Source organism: Geotrypetes seraphini, chromosome 11, assembly GCF_902459505.1.
Source record: "Geotrypetes seraphini chromosome 11, aGeoSer1.1, whole genome shotgun sequence".
NCBI lineage: Eukaryota > Metazoa > Chordata > Amphibia > Gymnophiona > Dermophiidae > Geotrypetes > Geotrypetes seraphini.
Genome location: NC_047094.1, coordinates 66,868,653 through 66,890,424, shown reverse-complemented (window position 1 = coordinate 66,890,424; position 21,772 = coordinate 66,868,653). Strand labels below are relative to the sequence as shown.

At 42.4% G+C, this 21,772-nt stretch overlaps 1 protein-coding gene across 1 annotated transcript in view; it reads left to right on the top strand.

Annotated features, from left to right (window-relative positions):
- The window catches only part of LOC117368842, a 211,742-nt gene that overhangs the window by 19,256 nt on the left and 170,714 nt on the right, over nucleotides 1-21,772 (top strand). Inside the window, 3 exon segments of the mRNA XM_033962586.1 lie at nucleotides 3,365-3,442; nucleotides 12,360-12,710; nucleotides 19,291-19,569. Of these exon segments, the coding sequence (XP_033818477.1) occupies nucleotides 3,388-3,442; nucleotides 12,360-12,710; nucleotides 19,291-19,569 (685 nt within the window). The 5' untranslated portion in view covers nucleotides 3,365-3,387.

The window sequence follows — 21,772 nt, the reverse complement described above, 5'->3', positions numbered from 1 at the left end:
ACCAGCTCTGCGGCCCCTTTTTCGGCACTTAGACCTGGTTTGACTTCATCTAAATCAAAAAGGTCTAAATGCCAACTAGGCAACCTGTCAAATGGTTTGGTTATACCTGTTGTACGCCTAGGTGTAGGTCGGCCCACCTCCCGCCCACTGCCCGCCTTTTCCCCTCCTCTAAACACATCTCTTTTCTCTCTGTGTGTTTAGAGGCAGGGGAAAAGCCTAAACTATTTTTAGATACGTCTAAAAACCAGCTTTGGTTATGGGTACTTGGACGATCAGACTTTTTGATTGTCCAAGTAGCCATTTAGGACACTTTTTTGTTCTTTTTTTATTATTATGAACCCCATAGCATATATATGTATTAAGAAACAGAAATTTAAAAAAAGCTATAACACCAAAAATTCAACAAAGGATTATCCTTATGGAACCTAACAAAAAGGTGAATTTTCATAGCAGATTTCTCTATAAGTCCTTACGCTATTACGATGGACTTGGGAAAATTGACTGCTTATTTCTAGGATAAGCAGCATAAAATCTGTTCTACTCTTTTGGGGATTTTGCCAGGTACTTGTGACCTGGGTTGGCCACTATTAGAAACAGGATACTGGGCTTGATATACCTTTGGTCTATCCCAGTATGTTCTTACTTGAAATATGGTCTGTGTCAACTCAAATGGCTACATAGAATATTTTATTGAAGGGCATTTATAATAAAGGACAAGTGTGCTCCATTTTATGGTCATCGCCACTGTTATGGTTTCCTTAAAAACCACAAAAATGGATGTCCATATCTGACCTGCATACTTGGGAGTTCATATTCTAAACTGCATTTTCTAAATTTAAAATCTAGTTTTAGCTTTGTGCAGTGGCAGTATTGAAGCCAATGAGTTAAAATCTGTTTAACTACATAAAGTGAATTTGAGTCCTAAGTAATTGTAATGGGAAGAACAGGGAGGATGAATATTTTGGTGTAGCTCATGCACTATTCTCTTTTCCATCTGCCAAGGGTTGTAAATTTAAAAGATTTCAACTTCTGCTGTCCTTTCAAGTGGCATTAATGGGTTAAGGATTTGGCTCTCTTGATTATGTCAACTGACTCTTATCTGCAATTTCAACATGTCTTAAAAAAGTATCTTTTTACTGAATACTTTGAAAATTAGGCACGTTCTGCCTTTCTTCTCACCTTTTGTACTCATAATCTTTTGTGAACCGCATAGAACTTAGCGGTATTTGCAGTACAGAAGTGAGTTTTTATGTTATCTTTATGTTTATGAATGTATGACTGCCAAAGCAGCCCATCATTAATCATAAGATTCACTCTGACAAAATGCTTCTACATCTATAACTGAAATTTATTATTTGTTGCCTTTCCTAAAATGGTGTGAAAAGCTAATACCCTTTCTTCTATTTGCTGAATAGAGACATGTATACTATTCACAAATAAGTGAATGATAAGCAGAATTATTTTCTTATTCATTCCAACCTTCAAATTCCACAGATAAAAAAGGGGAAAATTACATTTCATAAAATGGTCACGTTAAGCCTGTAATTCTGGGGTTTTAATAACCTTCAATATACATATTACGGTTTTAAGAAATGGGGGATTGCCTTTCTTTTTGCTATTCATAGAAACAGAAACTTGATGGCAGATAAAATGGCTGATCACGTCTGCCCATTCACAGCATCCATTATCTCCTCCTCTTCCTAAGAGATCCCACATGCCTGTCCTACGCTTTATTAATTCAGACACAGTCTTTGTTTCTACCACCTCTACTATAAAAAAGTATTTCCTTAGATTACTTCTGAGTCTATCACCTCTTAACTTCTTTCTATGTTCTCATTCCCTTCTCTACAGTCTGTCCAGCTGGTAAAGTTTCAAGTTTTATTTTATTTGATATACCACTTATAAAGCCTAAGCTGTTTCCATACAAATTGTATACAATTATATAAAAAAAATAGAGGGAACATACAAAATAGTTATTTAAAAAATATAAGGGACTAACATACATGACACAAAAAGGAAAAAGGAAGGGGAGAGGAGTAGAGGGTTAAAGGAGTAGAGATAGAGATGAAGATGAAAGAAAAGAAAAAAAAAAAAAGAGAGAGAGAACCTATAGGAGGAGTAAAAATAAGGATTTTCCACTTGGGGAGGATCAGAAAAAGTTTAGGTTTCGAACGCATCTTTGAAAAGGAAAGCTTTGAGGCCATATTTAAACTTATGGAGACAGCTTTCTTGACTGAGGTTAACCCTTTCAGGACCAAGGGACATATTTGTCCCATAACTTTAAAATCCTATAAATTTTGATTGGGATAGTCTACAGTTCTAAATTTGATATGTACGGATTCCATAGGATACTGCCTTTATGTAAACAAACTGGTTCCGACATTCATTCATTAGCGTCGTTGCCAGATTGACGAGAAGATTCACTTGCCACACTGTCCATAAGCCAGAAGTGTGATTTTTTTAAATAAAAATAATGATATTTCACAAAAAAATCAATTTTTTGGCATCTGCAAGCCCTTTTTACCATAAAAATGTCGTCAAAACCACAAAAATTGGCCTACGATCCTTATGGTCCTGAAAGGGTTAATGGGAAGGGGGGGGGGCAGGTCATTCCACATTGTTGGTGCAATAACAGCAAAAATTGTTTTCTGGTGGCATCGTAACTATTTGACGCATGGAAGGGATGGCAAGAAGATGTTTTTGTGTAGACCTAATTACTCTGGACATGGTATATGGCAGGGGTGTCAAAGTCCCTCCTTGAGGGCCGCAATCCAGTCGGGTTTTCAGAATTTTCCCAATGAATATGCATGAGATCTATTAGCATACAATGAAAGCAGTTCATGCAAATAGATCTCATGCATATTCATTGGGGAAATCCTGAAAACCTGACTGGTTTGCGGCCCTCGAGGAGGGTCTTTGATATTCCTGGTATATGGTATTAAAAGTTTATTAAGAAATGCAGGCGAGTGGCTCATTTGCACTTTAAAAGCGAGGAACAGAATCTTAAACGTAATACAATGTGCTATAGACAGCCAGTGTGCGTCTATTAGAAGGGGTGTCATGTGGTCGTAGGGTCCCTGTTCTTAACTGTATTTAGTCCCATGCTTCCTGTGAAGAATAATTACAAATCACAAGATATTTTGAATAAACATTGCTGGATACTGGAGAGGAAAACAGTGCAGGTGTTTAGACAGGATAGCACACTGTGTTGTTGATTAATAGACAGGCTGGTAGATTTAGGGTCTGAAGGTTTAGCAGGGTCAGATCTCCATACAAAAGGATAAGGGATGTTAGGAGCAAGTGTAAATCTGCCTTTTTCTTTGCAGAGATCCTGGTATCTAACCACAAATTCTCTCTTCTTCAGAGATCTGCAGCACTTCCTCTGGGATGAATGTTGTGTTCTGCAGTCAGTGTCCTGCTGTCTGGAGCTTTATGCTCACAGGTAATGGGATTAACACCCAATAGAGCAGAGAGTTGATTATAAAAAATGAACTTAAAACATTTCTTGTTAGAGGTTTGAATGAAGTATTGCGATAACTGTATTTATGAACTTGAATATGTGGAATTATAGTAAAAAAATATGAGAAGTTGTCAGTGATAAATTTATGGAACTAACAGGAGAGTAGAAAACAGTTGCCTCAGCCAATAGCAGTGGTAGCAGCATATAGGACAGTGGTCTCAAACTCAAACCCTTTGCAGCGCCACATTTTGGATTTGTAGGTACTTGGAGGGCCTCAGAAAAAATAGTTAATGTCTTATTAAAGAAATTACAATTTTGCATGAGGTAAAACTCTTTGTAGTTTATAAATCTTTCCTTTTGGCTACGTCTTAATTATCATATTGTAATTTATAGCTAAACAGATATATGAGCAAGATACTGTTTTATTTTACTTTTGTGATTATGATAAACATACTGAGGGCCTCAAAATAGTACCTGGCTGGCCACATGTGGCCCCTGGGCCGCAAGTTTGAGACCACTGATATAGGACATCAGGTGGCCCCTCCTCAGGGCCAGCAGAATTGATCTGCAACCAGCAGGAGTGTTGGGGTTCAGACTACTTTCTACTGGCCATGTGACTGCTGGTGAGGAGGTACCTGAATTCAGGAGACTACATGGGGGCTGTGCTCCAAGAAGGCAAGCCAGCTGATCCAGTTGTAAGAAAGTTCAGGATTAAGCAGATGTTTGGCTCATGTACAGTCTGGGTTCTTATTGTTCAGTAAATTAAACTGCAGCCCTGCTGTTACCTGAACAAATGGTCTGGCCTTCCTCACCACTGGAATTGTTGTCTATGTGGGTTGATGGTGCTTCAGGGGCTGGACAGAGCTGTCACAGATGCTTAAGTAATGAGGGAGGGAGCAAGTGTTCGTAACTTCTCACATGTTTCAAACAGTTTGATTATTTTAATTTGAAATGATGTGAATCTTGATTGTACATTTCTTAAGGGAGTGATCATCTGCCCCAGTGGAATGTTACCGCAGTGAGACGTCACTTGGTTTATCTCTATTTTGTGCTATTTTCCAGTGTACAGAATCTATCAGCTGGCTAAGGAGCTAGTTTGCTGCATCACCTGAGATAAAAATTACATTCATCAGAGTAACAAAATATGTTTGCTTGTTTCTATTAAAAACAAGTGTATATTTAGAAGTATGTTTAGCTTGGTGAAGTACAAGCTATAGGGCTTATTTGCTAAGGCCCGGATTCTCTAAATTGTGCTGAATTCGGCAGCCGCCTAAAAAGCAGCCGCCAATCATGTGTATAGAGAATCGCACCTCCGGGTTTTCCAGGCCTACATTTCTGGCACTTATCTTTGTCATGAATCACATCTACGTATGCGATTTAAGGCACCTAACACCACTTCCAGTATTAGCCACACATTAAGGGCCATAAAGCCAATAGGCACTGTAATGTTTTTTACCATTTTAAACAGCATTTCTCAATTAAGTTAGGTGCTGGTAGAATTTCTCCCTAAAAGCTTTCGCTTATAAATGGGGAAAGCGTCTCGGACGTCTCGGTGGGAGATACGCCAGCCACCAGTGACCATAACATGGTATGGTTTAACCTTAAGAAAGGCTTCCCTAGATCACAAACAAAAACAAGGGTACTCAATTTCAGGGGCACTGACTTCGCACACATGGGAGATTTCGTCTACCAGACGCTGCAGGTTCAAGAAGTAACTGATAATGTGGAAGCTATGTGGTCAACCTTGAAATCGATCCTTCATGAGGCAACTATCCGCTACATAAAATCGGTAACCAAACAACAAAGAAAAAGGAAACCCCAATGGTTCACAGATGAGGTATCATACCTCGTCAAGGAGAAGAAAAGAGCATTTCTCTCATACAAACGCATGGGGGAAAAAGAAGCAAACATTGAATACAGGACAAAGTCTGCAGCGGTCAAAACAGCAGTCAAGGAGGCCAAACTTCGTATGGAAGAAACTCTAGCGAAGAACATCAAGAAAGGGGACAAATCCTTCTTCAGGTACATTAGCAACAGGAAAAAGAACACAAACGTGATAGTACGCCTTAGAACGCCAGACGGGAATTATGTGGAAACTGACTCCGATAAAGCCAAACTACTGAATGATTACTTCTGTTCAGTCTTTACCTGTGAGGCACCAGGGCATGGGCCTCGGCTGGATGCAAAGCAAAGCATGGATGACCCATTTCAGAAGTTTGAGTTCACACCAGCTGATGTTTACAGAGAACTGTCAAGACTCAAGGTGAACAAAGCCATGGGACCGGACAATCTGCACCCAAGAGTGAACATAAGAACATAAGAACATAAGCAGTGCCTCCGCCGGGTCAGACCATAGGCCCATCCTGCCCAGCAGTCCGCTCCCGCGGCGGCCCAAACAGGTCATGACCTGTCTGTATCACCAGAAGGGGCTCCCTTGCCACCTTGGTTTCTCATTTAAGTCCTGTCTTCCTATCGAAGTCCTAACCGTCCGGTCTTGCACATGCACGACCTGGTTTGGTTTCTATACTCATTACCTGGTTAGCTTTCTATACTTGTGTTACATCCCAGCTCCTCCCTCAGTATCCCATGATCCCTTTATCCTTCAGGAATCCGTCCAATCCCTGTTTGAATCCCTGTACCGTACTCTGCCTGATCACTTCCTCTGGTAGCGCATTCCAAGTGTCCATGACCCTTTGGGTGAAAAAACACGTCCTTGCGTTTGTTTTGAACCTATCTCCCTTCAGTTTCTCCGAATGCCCCCTCGTATTTGCTGTCCCCTTCAGTCTGAAGAATCTGTCCCTAACCACCCTCTCTATGCCCCTCATGATCTTGAAGGTCTCTATCATATATCCCCTGAGCCCCCTTTTCTCCAGAGAGAAGAGCCCCAGCCTATCCAACCTCTCGTCGTATGGGCAGTGTTCCAGCCCTTTTACCATTTTCGTTGCTCTCCTTTGGACTCTCTCAAGTACCGCCATGTCCTTCTTGAGGTGCGGTGACCAATACTGAACGCAGTATTCCAGATGTGGACGCACCATCGCTCGATACAATGGCATGATGACTTCCCGTGTTCTGGTTGTTATGCCCTTCTTTATGATGCCAAGCATCCTGTTGGCTTTTTTCGAGGCTGCTGCGCACTGTGCAGATGGCTTCAGTGATGCATCCACCAGCACACCCAAGTCTCTCTCAAGTCTGCTGTCTCCCAACAATACCCCCCCCAATTTGTAGTTGAACAACGGGTTCTTTTTCCCTATATGCATGACCTTGCATTTGTCCACGTTAAAGCGCATTTGCCATTTGTTTGCCCAGTCTTCCAGCTTGTCCAGGTCTCTTTGTAGTGCTCAGAGAGCTATGCGATGTATTGGCGGAACCGTTAGCCATGCTCTTCAATCTCTCCCTAAGTACGGGGAGAGTCCCCCTGGACTGGAAAACTGCCAACGTTGTTCCTCTGCACAAAAAAGGTTGCAGAGCGGAGGCTGCGAATTACAGACCAGTAAGTCTCACATCAATAGTGTGTAAACTCATGGAAACTCTACTTAAAGGGAAATTAGACACGATATTGGATGAGGGGAATCTAAGGGATCCCTGTCAACATGGATTCACTAGGGGCAGGTCATGCCAATCCAATCTTTTCAGCTTCTTTGACTGGGTGACAGGAAAGCTAGACTCGGGAGATTCTCTGGACATAGTGTACTTGGATTTCAGTAAAGCGTTTGACAGTGTCCCACACCGTAGACTATTAAACAAGATGAAATCGATGGGGTTAGGTGAGAAACTAACTGCATGGGTCAATGATTGGCTGAGTGGAAGACTTCAGAGGGTGGTGGTCAATGGCACCCTCTCTAAGACATCAGAGGTGACTAGCGGAGTGCCACAGGGCTCAGTCCTGGGACCATCCCTTTTTAACAAATTCATAAGGGACTTGACCTGAGGGCTTCAGGGAAAAGTAGCGCTGTTTGCCAACAACGCCAAACTGTGTAATATAGTAGGTGAAAGCGATCTCATGGATGGTATGACGCAGGATCTGATCAAGTTGGAAAACTGGTCCTCAACATGGCAGCTGGGCTTTAATGCAAAGAAGTGTAAGGTGATGCATCTCGGCAGCAGAAATCCATGCAGAACATACACCTTGAATGGAGAAACACTAGCTACGACTTCAGAAGAACGGGACTTGGGAGTAATCATCAGTGCAGACATGAAGGCTGCCAAACAGGTAGAGAAGGCCTCATCCAAGGCAAGCTGAATGATGGGATGTATCAATAGAAGCTTCGTCAGCCGTAAACCTGAAGTCATAATGCCACTGTACAGAACCATGGTGAGACCTCATTTGGAGTACTGTGTGCAATTCTGGAGGCCACATTACCGTAAAGATGTACTTCGAGCTGAGTCAATCCAGCGAATGGCCACTAGGATGGTCTCCTGACTCAAGGGTCTCTCATACGAGGAAAAACTGGGCAAGTTGCAGCTCTACTCTCTAGAGGAGCGCAGGGAGAGGGGTGACATGATTGAGACATTTAAGTACGTCACAGGTTATGTCGAGGTGGAAAACGACATATTCTTTCCTAAGGGACCTTCAGTCACAAGGGGGCACCCACTCAAACTCAGAGGAGGGAGATTTGGTGGTGACACCAGGAAGTATTTCTTCACAGAAAGGGTGGTGGATCACTGGAACAAACTACCGGTGCAGGTGATCAAGGCCACTAGCGTGCTCGACTTTAAGAATAAATGGGACATCCACGTGGGATCTCTACGTGGGTCGAGCAACACTCTGACTTAGTGGGGTGGGTCAGTAGAATGGGCAGACTTGATGGGCTATAGCCCTTTTCTGCCGTCATCTTTCTATGTTTCTATTTCCCTGCAGACACAAAACCATTACCTCTTGTGTTATGCCCTACATTCCACCAAGGACTAGTTAAAAAATAACTCCCCTTCTTGTTGTTTTCCTGAACCAGTTGCTCCAAGAAGCATTTATTACGTCTAACAATCAGGGCCGGTGTTAGGGGGGAGCAGACAGGCAGCTGCTCTGAGCCCCACAGCTACAGGGGGCCCCCGACTGCCTGGTGAGAAGATGTAAGCTTCCCTCCCTTCAACTCCCTCACTACTGCAGCCTGTAGGCAAATTGAACCCTCGCCACAGGGCTCAAACACTGCGTGAAGGCTACCCTTCTCCTCAAAAACAAGGCGTTACATCATGAGAGAGAGAGGGAGTGGAGGGGGAGAGAAATGCTACTGCACCCAATTGGGGAGAGAGAGGGAAAGAGGGAGAAGGAAGACAGAGAAGGAAGAGGAGAAGAAAGAGATGCCAAGACCATGGGAGGGAGGGAAAGGAAGGAAGGAAAGGAGATGCCAGACCAGGGGAAAAGAAGGAGGGAGAAGAGATGCCAGATAATGGAGTAGGAGGGAGAGATGGAAGGGAAGGAGAGCAGAGAGATGCCAGGGCATGAGGGGAGGGAAGGGAAACTAAGGCAACAGATGCCAGACCAGAGGAAAAGGAAGGAGAGGAGAGAGATGCTAGAGCATGGGGATAGGGAAGGAAATGAGAGTGATGCCAGACTATGAGGTGGAGTGGGAAGGAAGAAAATGAGAAGAGAGATGCCAGAGCATAGGGGAGGGGTGGAGGCAGAAAAATTGAGAAGGGGTGAAGCTGAAATGAATCATGTACAAGGAGAGAAGGAGCACAGGATAGACAGTTTATTGAAGGAACATAGAAAGAGGGAAGATGCCATATGGAAGAGAGAGAGAGTGGACATTAGTTGGAAAGGGCAGAGAGGGCAGACAGTGGATGGAAGGGGTAGAGAGAGAGGGCAGAGGCTGGATGGAAGGGGCAGAAATGATAACAGGTAGAACGATTTTTTATTGCTTTATGTAGAATAAAGTAGTATTGCAACTGCATTGATAAAAGTTTATAAATAGGAAATGGAAATAAGGCAATCTTTTTTTTTTGGACTAAATCCCTTTCCTCAAATCAGGACAGGATACCATAACAGCAGTATACTTTACTGTCCTGAAGAAAGAAGATTTGGACTCTGAAAGCTAATTGAAAAATGAATTAGTCCAATAAAATGGTATTTTCTTATTTCTCATTATTTATTTTATTTCTGCTCGTTAATTTGTAAAGTGGTGATTGTTATTTATAAATTTTTTCAAATTTACATCTGCTATCTTTATATTTTGCACAGTATTAGGGGACATGTGTCACTGTTTCTGTTGGGGTTGCATTGTATGCAGAGTCTGGTTTCTTGGCAGTTCAGTTTAACTTTTGTCTACATATTTCTATTTTTGGTTTGTGATTACTTATTACAAAGCAAAGCTTGTATATAATTTGAATGCTTTAATTTAAGCACAACAAAAAATGCATTCATGAAACGTAGTACAGTGCACCCCCACGAATTCACAGCCAGCGATTTGTGGTGCTGGCCATTTTCTGACTGCGAATGACCGGGCAGGAGAGGGCGGCAGGAGAGGACAGCTGGAGTGCCGGCGAGTGAAAGAAATCAGTCGTGGTATGCTCCGATGGCCTCTTCCTGTACTAAAGTCGGGCCTCACCAATCAGAAGCTGTGTGTCAAAGCAGCCTCTCCGGCTGCCCTCTCCTGTCTCCCCTGCTAAAAACTGTATTTGCGGTTTTTCAACATTTGTGGGGATTCCTGGAACGGAACCCCTGCAAATATCGGGGGAGTTCTATATTAAGAGGATACCATTGCAAACTATTTAAAGTGGAGAAAAAGACCTCAGTATTACGTTGGATTCAGACAAAAGTTACTGATCCTCCAGACATATCAACTTCAAAAAGTAGTTTGAAGTCGAAGACACATCCTCGATCAACAAAAAAATCCACTATTTTAATTACTTTCCTCAAATCATCAGTTGCACTCCTTTACTTAATATTCTCAAAAAAAGCAAACCGCATATCAGTGCAATACTGGTGAAATAATTTAACAAGCGCAAAGTAAAGGAAAACCAAAACTTATCTGTTGCAGATGTCTCCTCCGTACAGGTTGGCAGGAAAGGCAAGGCAGGACATACCGGTTTACTATTTCTCACATCGGCATTTTTTGTGCAGGGAAAAGCTCCAATCCCCATAAAGATTTTCTTTAGCAAACTCCCGACAGTGCCCCTGTTTCGCTATCAAAGTTTCGTCAGGGGAAATGCTACAAAATAAAGAAAATACAAAACACAGAACTTAAGAAACAAAAACTCAAAAAAATATACCTTCAACTTGAGCTGTACGCTTCAAAGATCCTGCATCCAAAATGGCTTCTCGGCGTACCAGAAGTAGGCTTGAAATGAATGTCACACGTTCAAAAACGCGTTGAAGTCAGGGTAGCACAATCACATCAAAAAATCTTTAGGTAAACAAACTTAAAGATTTTTGACGTGATTGTGCTGCCCTGACTTCATCACATTTCTGAACGCGTGACATTATTTTTTGCTTGAATTCCCTTCTGTTGGAGGAATTCATTTTAAGTGAGTTTCTGATTCATCCCTCCTATTCCATGTAACTAAGCTCCCTTCACATTTAAAATTAATTTCTTCTTATTTAAGTTTGTGTGCTCTGAGAACTTTTTATTTTGCAAAGCACTATGACAATAATAACTACGTATTGATTTTGTATTTGATTCTTTCTTAATTTTGTAAGTCCATTATTAAGATGGACTTGTAAAAATCTATTGCTTATTCCAAGGAAAAGCAGCATAAAATCTGTTTTACTCTGTGGGATTTTGTCAGGCACTCATGACCTGGGTTGGATACAGGATAATGGGCTTGATGGGCCTTCAGTCTGTCCCAGTATGGCAACTCATGTTCTTATCTAATATAATAAAGCCCTAAGCACGCATGCGCACTCCCACCTGCGTGCTCCTGTTTTCCATGTGCTGTAGGGCACCGCAGGTAGGAGTGCGCATGCGTGAGAATCCCCCGAGGCGGATGTTGGCCGCCGCGGCTGTCGGCGGCTGCAGGCCGCGGCGGAAGATGGCTGAAGCCTGGCTGGAGGAGGACGAGGAGGAGCTGCGAGAGCTCCGCAGAGGCAGGAGGTGAGGAGAGAGAGACAGAGACAGATGGATGAGAAGGACAGAGGGGCTACTAGGGGGACCAGGAGAGATGGTAGGGGATAGGGAGAGATAGACTTCAGGGAGTGTGGAGGGGGCAGGAGAGAGAGATGGTCTTGGAGAAGGACAGAGGGGGACAAGAAAGGGAAAGATGGCAAAAGAGGTTAAACAGGGTCAGAGAAAGATAGTAGAGGGTGTGAAAGGGAGAAAGGGAGAGATGGAAATGGTAGGACCAATGCTGCTTTGGGGCACTGAGGGAGGAAAGGTTGGTACGTCAGGACTGCTGCTGCTGCCTCGGGTAAGTAAAGACACTGTCAGGAGGGCCAAAAGGGTACAAAGGAAATGGTGAAAGGTGAGGTGGTGGGACTGTGATCAGTGGGAGGCAGAGTCCGGGCATGATAGAGGCGGGGCATGGGTGGGGTCAGAGTCAGGGTCAGGGTATAGGTGGGGCTATTCTAGCACCCGTTACTGTAACGAATGTAACGGGCTAAAACACTAGTGTACAATATTTTGCTAAGAACGTATCTTTAGCGACTGGGCAATTAATAAATACAGTAATTACTGTAATTGATTTTAGGCTGTTTCTTATGTGCATTGACTCTCAAGTGAATATAGAATTGAACAGAAAGGTGCTGTAGAGTTAATTGTTCCTCTGGTGTGTAGTATATAGAAATATACAGTATGATAGCATTACAACTTGCTCTGTTCTCCCAGTGGATATCAAAGAAGGTATTATGGGGGGGGGGGGGGGGGGTTGCATGTGATTATTTTATACAACTGCAGATCTAAGTGTGTGGATAAATGTTTCTAATTATTCTGTGTATCTAAATTTCTCTTTTTCTTTCCTGCATTTTCAGCATTTCTGGGTTTGTGGAGCCAGCAGGTTTCTGCGTTATCTGTTGTCCCCATACCAAAGATCGCAGCGGTGGGAGAGAATGTTCTGTTGTCTGTCGATGGTGTCTCTGGGGAGATTCAGGTGTTCAACTGGTACAAAGGGGAGAGCACAAATACAAATGTGATGTTGCTTTATAACCCATATAGAACACCTCCTGATACAGTTTTTTCTCCTTATGAGGGTCGGGTGAGGGGATTTCCAAACGGTTCCATGGAGATCTCAGGAGTTAATATAAAAGACAATGGCAATTACACTGTACAAATTCAAACAGATGTCACACAAGAAAAAGCCACAGTAACCATAGCAGTCTACGGTGAGTGATTTAAAACATATTTTATCTCCCAGCTAGAAATTATGAATTGAAGAAAAAAAAAATAAAACTGGAAAAAGAGCATGAAGGAATGGGAAAATCAAGAATTTACAATACACGAGTAGCAAGATGGTGAATAATGTACTGTATTAATACTTTGCCTAATATTCAGAACAATTTAACTGGGCAGGAGAGGCTCTTGCCTGATTAAATGACTTATGGCTGCCTAAGCACTGATATTCAGTGGCCCTTAACCTGAGACTAATGCTGAATATCGCCACTAATCACCCTTACACTGTCTGGTTAGTGGGAAGAGCTGGTACTTAACCTGTTAGTAGTGATAATAGTAATAATAATAACTTTATTCTTGTATACCGCCAACACCAGCAGTTCTAGGCGATTCACATTAAATAAAACTGGACAATCAGTGAAAAATACAGTTTTGTGAGAAAATACAGCACACCTGAGGGCTATTGAAGTGATATACATTATGGTACTGTAGGTTATTTTTTGAGGAATCACAATTTCGTCTCCTAGTCCAAACACTAATCTTGGGATTGCTGGATTATTGCAACATCTTTTACCTACCATGTCCAGCATCAATCATAAAACAGTTGCAAACTGTACAAAATACAGCACTAAGATTAATCTTTTCCATTAACAAATATGACCACATAACACCAGCCTACCTAAAAACCACTGGCTCCCCGTGAAAGGCTGAATCATATTCAAATTCTATTGCCTGTTGTTTAAAGTACTACAGGGCTAAGCCCCAATTTATCTAAACAATAGATTCACACCAAAAGAAGCAAAATGGCCTCAGAAAAACATGGATCCCTTTTCTTACTTTTCAACCCCCCAAAAAACTAAAAAGGCTAAAAAAGTTAGAAGGCCTACTGTCATTCCAAGCAGCAAAACCAGATAAAGATGTGGTCAAAATCCTAGGTAGAAGCAAAGGAGACAAATCCCTTCTCACACCGGAGAAAGAAGAAAGAGCAGCAAAGGTGACTTCTGGGTTCCAAACAGTTTTATTAGTTCAAATATAGACTCGACATGTCCGTGTTTTGGCCTAACCAGCCTGCATTAGTGCAAGGCATATAAACGACTGTTAGAATCTTAGGTGCTGTATCAGATTATGGAATATTCCAGAAACAAATCAAAACAATGTTATTTAGCAAATTTGTTTTGCAGTGCTAATCTAATGTCTGTCTAATAATTAGCTTAATTTTAACAGAAGCTTTGAACCTTTATTGAACTCCTTTTTGGATTGTGGTTAATAATAAGCTTTGAAATGTGATTCCCTGGAAATGCCCAGATATCTCTTTTTGTAATCTGCCTAGAACTGAAAGATTAAAGTGGAATAGAAGTCAATAAATGTAATTTTCTGGCCCTGCAGGGCTCACAATCTAAATTGCACCTGATACTGCCTCAGGTTAAGTGACTTGCCTAAGATTACACAGAGTTGCAGGGGAATTTGAACTTTGTTTATTGCTCTAACCATTAGGCTACTCCTCCACTCCTTAATACTGTCTTTATAGATATATAGATACTGTATATATACTGTGTATATATATATTAATATCAGTAATACCAGTAACAGTCCCAGTGCAATCAGAACCAGAGTGTCACAATACTGGTATGAGTACTAGATGTATCATTAGTATAACACTGGCCTTAGAACCAGCTTAGAAATCAGCTCCAGTATCATCAGTGTTTAACATTACTACTGGCAGTAACACTAATACCAGTATCATTGACTGTAGTATCATTACCTAAATCCCTTGCATTCTCTGCAGACAGGTCATTTTCCGCTGTAATTACAGAGTTGTTACTATAAAGGTTTGAGGTTTTGTGGCAGTAACAGAGAAACAGGTTATAGAAATGGATCTGTGATCTTTCTTTTTCAATGTTTTTATTCATTGTCGGTGCTGTTTGTGGCTGCAGAAGTGGTTCCACCTCTGGAATCTGAGATGGAGCTTTAAGTTTATGCTATAAATCAATTTAATAATAATAATAATAACTTTATTCTTATATACCGCCAACAATCTTGCGACTTCTAGGCGGTTTACAATAAAGAGAAACTGTACAGACAGCGAATTACAGAGTATAGCATTGAACATCTAGTGATAGTAACAGGAGAGTTACAGGGTCTGTGTATTACACGGTTTCACAATGAGTAGCATTATACAGTCGACGATATTCAGAGCATAAGTAGGAGAAGAGAAAGGAGATTGCGCTTTGAGTTACAAGACTGCGAAGGTGAAAAAGATAACATAAGATGTTGATGAGAAGTAAGTTGTTAACTTGGTACATTTGAACGAAGGACGGGCACCAGTGGGAAAAACTGGTAACAATTAAAATTAAAACCTAACAATTAAAACCTAACATTAAAAATTCAGATTAAAATCTCTTTTTTTTGATGGTAGATCTCTGAGACAGAGGTCTTTTTCTCTTTGTGACCCGTTCCTTCACACAGTAACATGCATAGTAACATAGAGAGTAACATAGGAACAGTCGCAAACTATACAAAATACAGCATTAAGATTAATCTTTTCCATGAACAAATATGACCACATAACACCAGCCTACCTGCAAACTCACTGAAAGGCTGAATCTTATTCAAATTCTATTGCCTGTTGTTTAAAGTACTACAGGGCTGTAAAATAGAAGGGCAATTTCAATAGGACATCTAAGTCTGAGTTCGGACATTTTGGAGAAAATGTCCAAAAATATAGTAGAGAACATGACCATTTTCAAATCAGAAAAACATCTAACTTTTTGTTTCAAAAATGACCATTTTTTAAAATGTTTTTGGCTCTGTGTGTCTATCTTTTAGGACCATTATTAAAAACAAAATGTCTTAATAAATGCACACAAACAAGCTATTGGGATGTAGGAGGGGCCAGCATTATTAGCAAACTGGACACAGACACATCAGCAGAGCAGAGGGGCAATCTAGGGGGTACTGCAGTGAACGTCACATTTAAAAGTTCCAAGACACTAAACAAAGGAATGTTTGTTGGAGGTTAGTACTATGGAACATATGTTCCTTACATGCCCTTATGTGGCTGATTACTGGGATAAAGTCTGGTCATCCATTTCTGAGTTGCTTTCTATCACAACACCCTTTATCTTATAGATTGATTATTTGTGGTATTATTGATATGAATGTTGAGTTGGATACTTATAAAGCCCAATGTCTGAAAAATTTGGTTGTGAGTTAGATCAGTGTTCTTCAACCACTGGTCCATGGACTAGTGCCGGTCCACAGAAATTTCCTGCCAGTCCACAGGGCCAGCACGTGCATCAGGCCCAAAACAGTGTTCTTCAACCGTCGGTCCACGGTGCGATCGATGCGGCGTTATCTTCGAGCCAGCTCCCTCTTCCTAACTGATTCAGTGCACAAAGCCATAGGCAGTGGCTCCTACGGGCATCCTGCTCTTGAACCGGAAGCCTTCTCTCTGATGTTGCAACGTCAGAGGGAAGGCTTCCAGATGAGGCACGGGACGTGCAAGGTGCAATTAGTACTAGTATGGGGGCGGGGTCTGGGGTGGAGATTGGGTAGAGATGGGCGGGGTCTGGCCCACGACTTAGCCCAGTGTTCTTCAACCACCGGTCCATGGATCGATGCCGGTCCACAAAATAATTATTTTATTTCTGCCGGTCCATAGGTGTAAAAAGGTTGAAAAACACTGAGTTAGATTACAATAATTGGTGGAATTTGGTGTGTTTATATGCTAAATATGAGAAAATACTTGCAGTTAAGTGTGGTAATTTGAGGAGATTTAATAAAATTTGGGAATCTTTACTTAAATATTGTGATTAATTTATTTTTGGTGCTTGTTAACATAATATTTTTACAGCATCTCATGACTAATGTTTTGTATCTATTGTTTTAATATTGTTCATTTGTTTGTGGATATTATGCATAGTATGTAAAATTTAATAAAATATTTACAGAGAAAAAAGTCCCAAGTACACATTTCAAAAACTGAATGGTGAGTCCTCCAAAACTACAACTACTACTACTATACCACTACTATTCATTTCTATAGTGCTACTGGATTTAAGCAGTGCTGTACACATTATATACAAGTACTTTCCCTGTCCCTAGTGGGCTCTGGGGCATTGGATAGTTTCGTGAATTGCCAGAGTAACAAGGAGCTGCAGTAACCATTAGGCTACTCTTCCTTTCTATTTTGACCCTCATGTGGTATAATATTTAAAGGCATTATCTCAAGATGTGTTTGGAAATTGTTTTTAATTGGCTACTCGAGCCCAATTTCTGTATCTTTCTACCATATTTTCTTGGTTTGATGAGATGTGTCTGATGTGACTTTTCTGATGTTGAGTGAAGTCTTCTCTCTACCTGAAGGTGCTCCCACATTCTGTACACGCATAAGGTTTCACTCCTGTGTGAATTCTCCAGTGGACTGTAAGATATGTCTGACGTCCGAAGCTTTTATCACATTTACTATATTTGAATGGTTTCATATTGTGAATTTTCTAGTGTTTTGTGATGTCTACATGACATTGGAAGCTTTTACCACATTGAAATACATGTAAATAGTTTGATTCGTGTGTGGATTCTCTGACTGAAGCTTTTACCACATTTAGTACATGTAAAGAGTTTTTACTTGGATAAGCTCTGCTATTAATTTTGAGGTTTTCCTTTTGCTTGAATGCTTTATCATTTTCAGCATATATAAATTCTCTCTCTCCCTTTTGGATTTACTGTACCCACTTGTATACCACCACAATTGGCCTGCAGGTGTCATTGTTATGTAGGTACAATAGGTTTTGTGTGGGTTTGGGAGGGTCTACTATCATTGGTATAGTAAGGGAGGGTGGTACACCCTGGGGCTTGGTGGGGGCACCCATCATCCTCCCTGCCCCCCCCAACCGCTCCTTCCTAACCACCCTGCTGCATGCATGCACCCCTTCCCTCATACCTCATTAATTTTCCTGGCGTGAGCATCATCATGAACTTGTTACCAGTGTCAACCCTCTCTGATGTCACTTCCGGGTCCCATGCCTAGGAAGTGACATCAGAGGGAGAAATATCATGATGTGGGCAGCAAGTTCATGATACTGCTCATGCCAGGAAAATTAAAGAGGTATGGGGGAAGGTCAGGGGAGCATGTGCATGGCGGGGTCGAGAAGGAGTGGGGGCAAAAAAGAGGGCAGGGGAGGGTCTCCACTCGCCCCAAACATCTAAATGGTACCCTGGACGTTTTGGTAAATGTTCAATTATAATTATCACTGCAAAACATCCAAATCCTAAGCCCACCCTAAGCCTGCCCAAAACACGTCTTCAACATGTCCCTTTGGAATTTAGAGGAACAGAAGACTAATAACCTAAAAAGACGTCTAAAATATGGGTTTTGAAAATAGTGATTTGGGACATTTTAGCCAAAAAACACCAAATGCCACTTTATGCCATTTTAGACATTTTTTTCTTTTTTGAAAATGAGCCCCATAGCAACATAATAAATGATGGCAGATAAAATCCTGCATGGTCCATCCAGTCTGCCCAACAGTCATGTATCATTATCAAAACAAGAACCACAGACCTTAGAAGTCCTTCTGGCATCAGTTTCACTCCCCACAGTTGGGAGTTGCCGTCAAAGCTAACTCCAGCACATCCTGATCCGTTTTGCCATATTTGGGACACATCGACTTGGCAGCTCAGCTTCCATGCTAAAAAATTTAAAGTAATGCTCCTGGGTAGAAGAAATCCATGCAAAACTTACACACTGAATAGTGAGACCTTAGCTAGGACCACAGCAAAACGTGATTTAGGAGTTATCATTAGTGATGACATGAAAACTGCCAATCAAGTGGAAAAGGCTTCCTCCAAGGCAAGGCAAATGATGGGTTGTATCCATAGAGATTTTGTCAGCAGGATGCCAGAAGTCATAATGCCGTTGTACAGGTCCATGGTGAGACTTCATCTGGAATATTATGTTCAATTCTGGAGACCACATTACCGGAAAGATGTGCTGAGAATTGAGTCGGTTCAGCGAATGGCCACCAGGATGGTTTCGGGGCTCAAGGATCTCCCGTATGAAGTAAGGCTGAATAAATTGCAACTGAACTCACTCGAGGAACGATGAGAGAGAGGAGACATGATTGAGACGTTTAAATATATCACAGGCAGGATCGAGGTGGAAGAGGATATCTTCTGTCTTATATGCCTTCGTCCACCAGAGGGCATTCGCTGAAAATCAGGGGAGGGAAATTTCATAGTGATTCCAGAAAGTATTTTTTCATAGAATGAGTAGGTCGATCGTTGGAACGAACTCCCACTGCAGGTGATTGAGGCCGGCAGCATGTCAGAGTTTAAAAGTAAATGGGATATTCACGTAGGATCTCTAAGGATGTAAAGGGGGGTGGGTCATTGGAGTGGGCAGACTTGATGGGCTATGGCCCTTTTCTGCCGTCATCTTCTATGTTTCTATGTTTCTATACCGTAGAAGTCCTTCCCCATCTCTCCATCTCTCTCTGTTCATACTTCTGTGCACCTTCCAGACTGAATTTTGAAAAACAGTATGTAAAAATCCTCCTTTTCCTTTGATTACAGAAAAATTGAGCAAACCCAGTGTCACAGCCAACCTCACCCATCCTGTGGAGCAAAGAGACTCTTTAGCATTAACATGTGGCACCTCAATCGCTGCCCAAACAGTTCTGTGGTTTAAAGACAGCCAGAGACTCACATCAGATGACAGAATGAGTTTGTCTCAAGAGAACAGAACTCTAACCATATCTAATGTCTCCACCACTGATTCGGGAAACTATCAGTGTGAGGTCATGAACCCTGTCAGCCACAGTACAAGTGACCCTTACAAACTGATAATATACTGTAAGTAACTCCAGCCTCATATCAGTTTATTCTGTTTTCTCTCATTGATTTTGCTTAAGTAAAATTTTATATTTTCTTATAGATGGCCCAAACAATGTGAAAATTACCCCTCAGTGACCCATAACCCAACCTCTGAAGTCACAACTATCATTAAATTGTGTGACCGAGTCTATCCCAGCCCTAACCTATACCTTGACTTTAAATGGTGCCTTAAAAAGCCATGAAGGGAAGTTAGTTCTTATTGATGTAACCTTACATAACCAGGGAAACTATACATGTGAGGCGTATAACCCAGTGACAGAGCTGTCTAGTTCAGCCTGTGTCTATGTTAATATGTCTGGTAATAGTGATAAACTGTTTTTTTTTTTTTTAATTAACAAGCTATTCATGTAGAACAGTGTATCACAAACTATGTGCCCCGACAAGACACCGGTAAGGAGGAGAGGCATTGGCTGACTGCTTATAGGATGTGCCTCTTGCAGCAAGAGACACATTCTGTAGGCAGTCAGCTGGCGCTGACAACTCTCTTCCTCATCGGTGTCTCTCCTCCTCTTCCCCCCTCCTCCAGGATCCCCCACCGAAGTGACAGCTTCAGGGTCGCGTCTGGAAGGCATCTGCACATGCACAAATGTTGATGTGATGATGTCACACATGCATGTGATGTCATCGCATCGACATGTTAAAAAGAACAGGCACAAGAACAGAACCTTCAGGCACAGTACTGGCAACATCCCTTTCCTAAAAGTGATTTCCATTGACCACTACACTCTATTGCCTTCCACTCAACCAGTTACTGACCCAGCCCATCACTTTGGGACCCATCTTGAGGGCACTCAGTTTATTTATGTATTAGAAGTCTGTGTGGAACACTGTCAAAGGCTTTGCTAAAATCAAAATACACCACATCTAGCACACTCCCTCTATCCAATTCTCTGGTCACCCTGTCAAAGAAATGGATCAGATTTGTTTGACAAGACCTACCTCTACTGAATCCATGTTGCCTCCACCCTGTAATCCACCAGATTCCAGAAACTTCACTATTCTCTGTTTTAAAAGCGTTTCCATTAATTTGCTTACCACAAAAGTCAGACTTATTAGCCTGTAATTTTCTACTTCTTCCTTACCTCCACTTTTGTGGAGAGGGACTACATCTGCTCTTCTCCAGTCCTCCAGTACCACTCCTGACTGTAGAGAAGCATTGAAAAGGTCAGCCAGTGGAGCCACCAGAACATAAAAACATAAGAATAGCCTTACTGGGTCAGACCAGTGGTCCATCAAGCCCAGTATCCTGTTCTCACAGTGGCCAATCCAGGTCACTAGTAACTGGCCAAAACCCAAGGAGTAGCAATATTCCATGCTACCGATCCAGAGCAAGAAGTGGCTTCCCCCATATCTTTCTCCAATAACCGACTATGGACTTTTAAAAAGCTCTTGCCACAACCTCTGACAACACGTTCCAGAGCTTAACTATTCTCTGAGTGAAAAAATAATTCCTCCTATTGGTTTTAAAAGTATTTCCAGTGGCGTACCAAGAGGGGGGGGAGGTCCGCCCAGGGTGCACGGCTTGCGGGGGTGCACAGCCGGCCAGGTCTCTCCCCTTCCTTTCCCCCAGCCGCGCCACTACGATTCTACCTCCTCCCACCGAGTCTTTTCGACGTCAATTCTGAAGTCGGAGAGGACATTCTGGGCCAGCCAGGCAGTGATTGGCTGGCCCGGAACGTCCTCTCTGACGTCAGAATTGACGTCGGAAAGACTTCTTGTCGGCGGGAGGAGGTCGGATCGTAGCGGCGCGGCCGGGGGAATGGAAGGGGAGAGGTGCTTTTTTTTTTTTTCCCGCAGCAGGGAGGGCAGGTTGTAGGCAGGCAAGCTGGTTGGCTTTATCGAGGGAGGGAGATAGGTAGACAGACAGGCTAGCTTTGGGGTGGCCAAAATCTGGGAGGTAGTGGGGAGGACATAAGGTGGCACTAGGGGCACTATGGACACAGGACGGAGGCACTGGGGGCACCATGGACATGGGATAGAGGCACTGGGGGCACCATGGACACGGGAAGGAGGCACTGGGGGCACTATGGACACGGGAAGAAGGCACTGGGGGCACTATGGACACAGGACAGAGGCACCGGGGCACTAAGGACACAGGATGAGGGCACTGGGGGCAACATGGACACGGGATGGAGGCACTGGGGGCACCATGGACACGAGA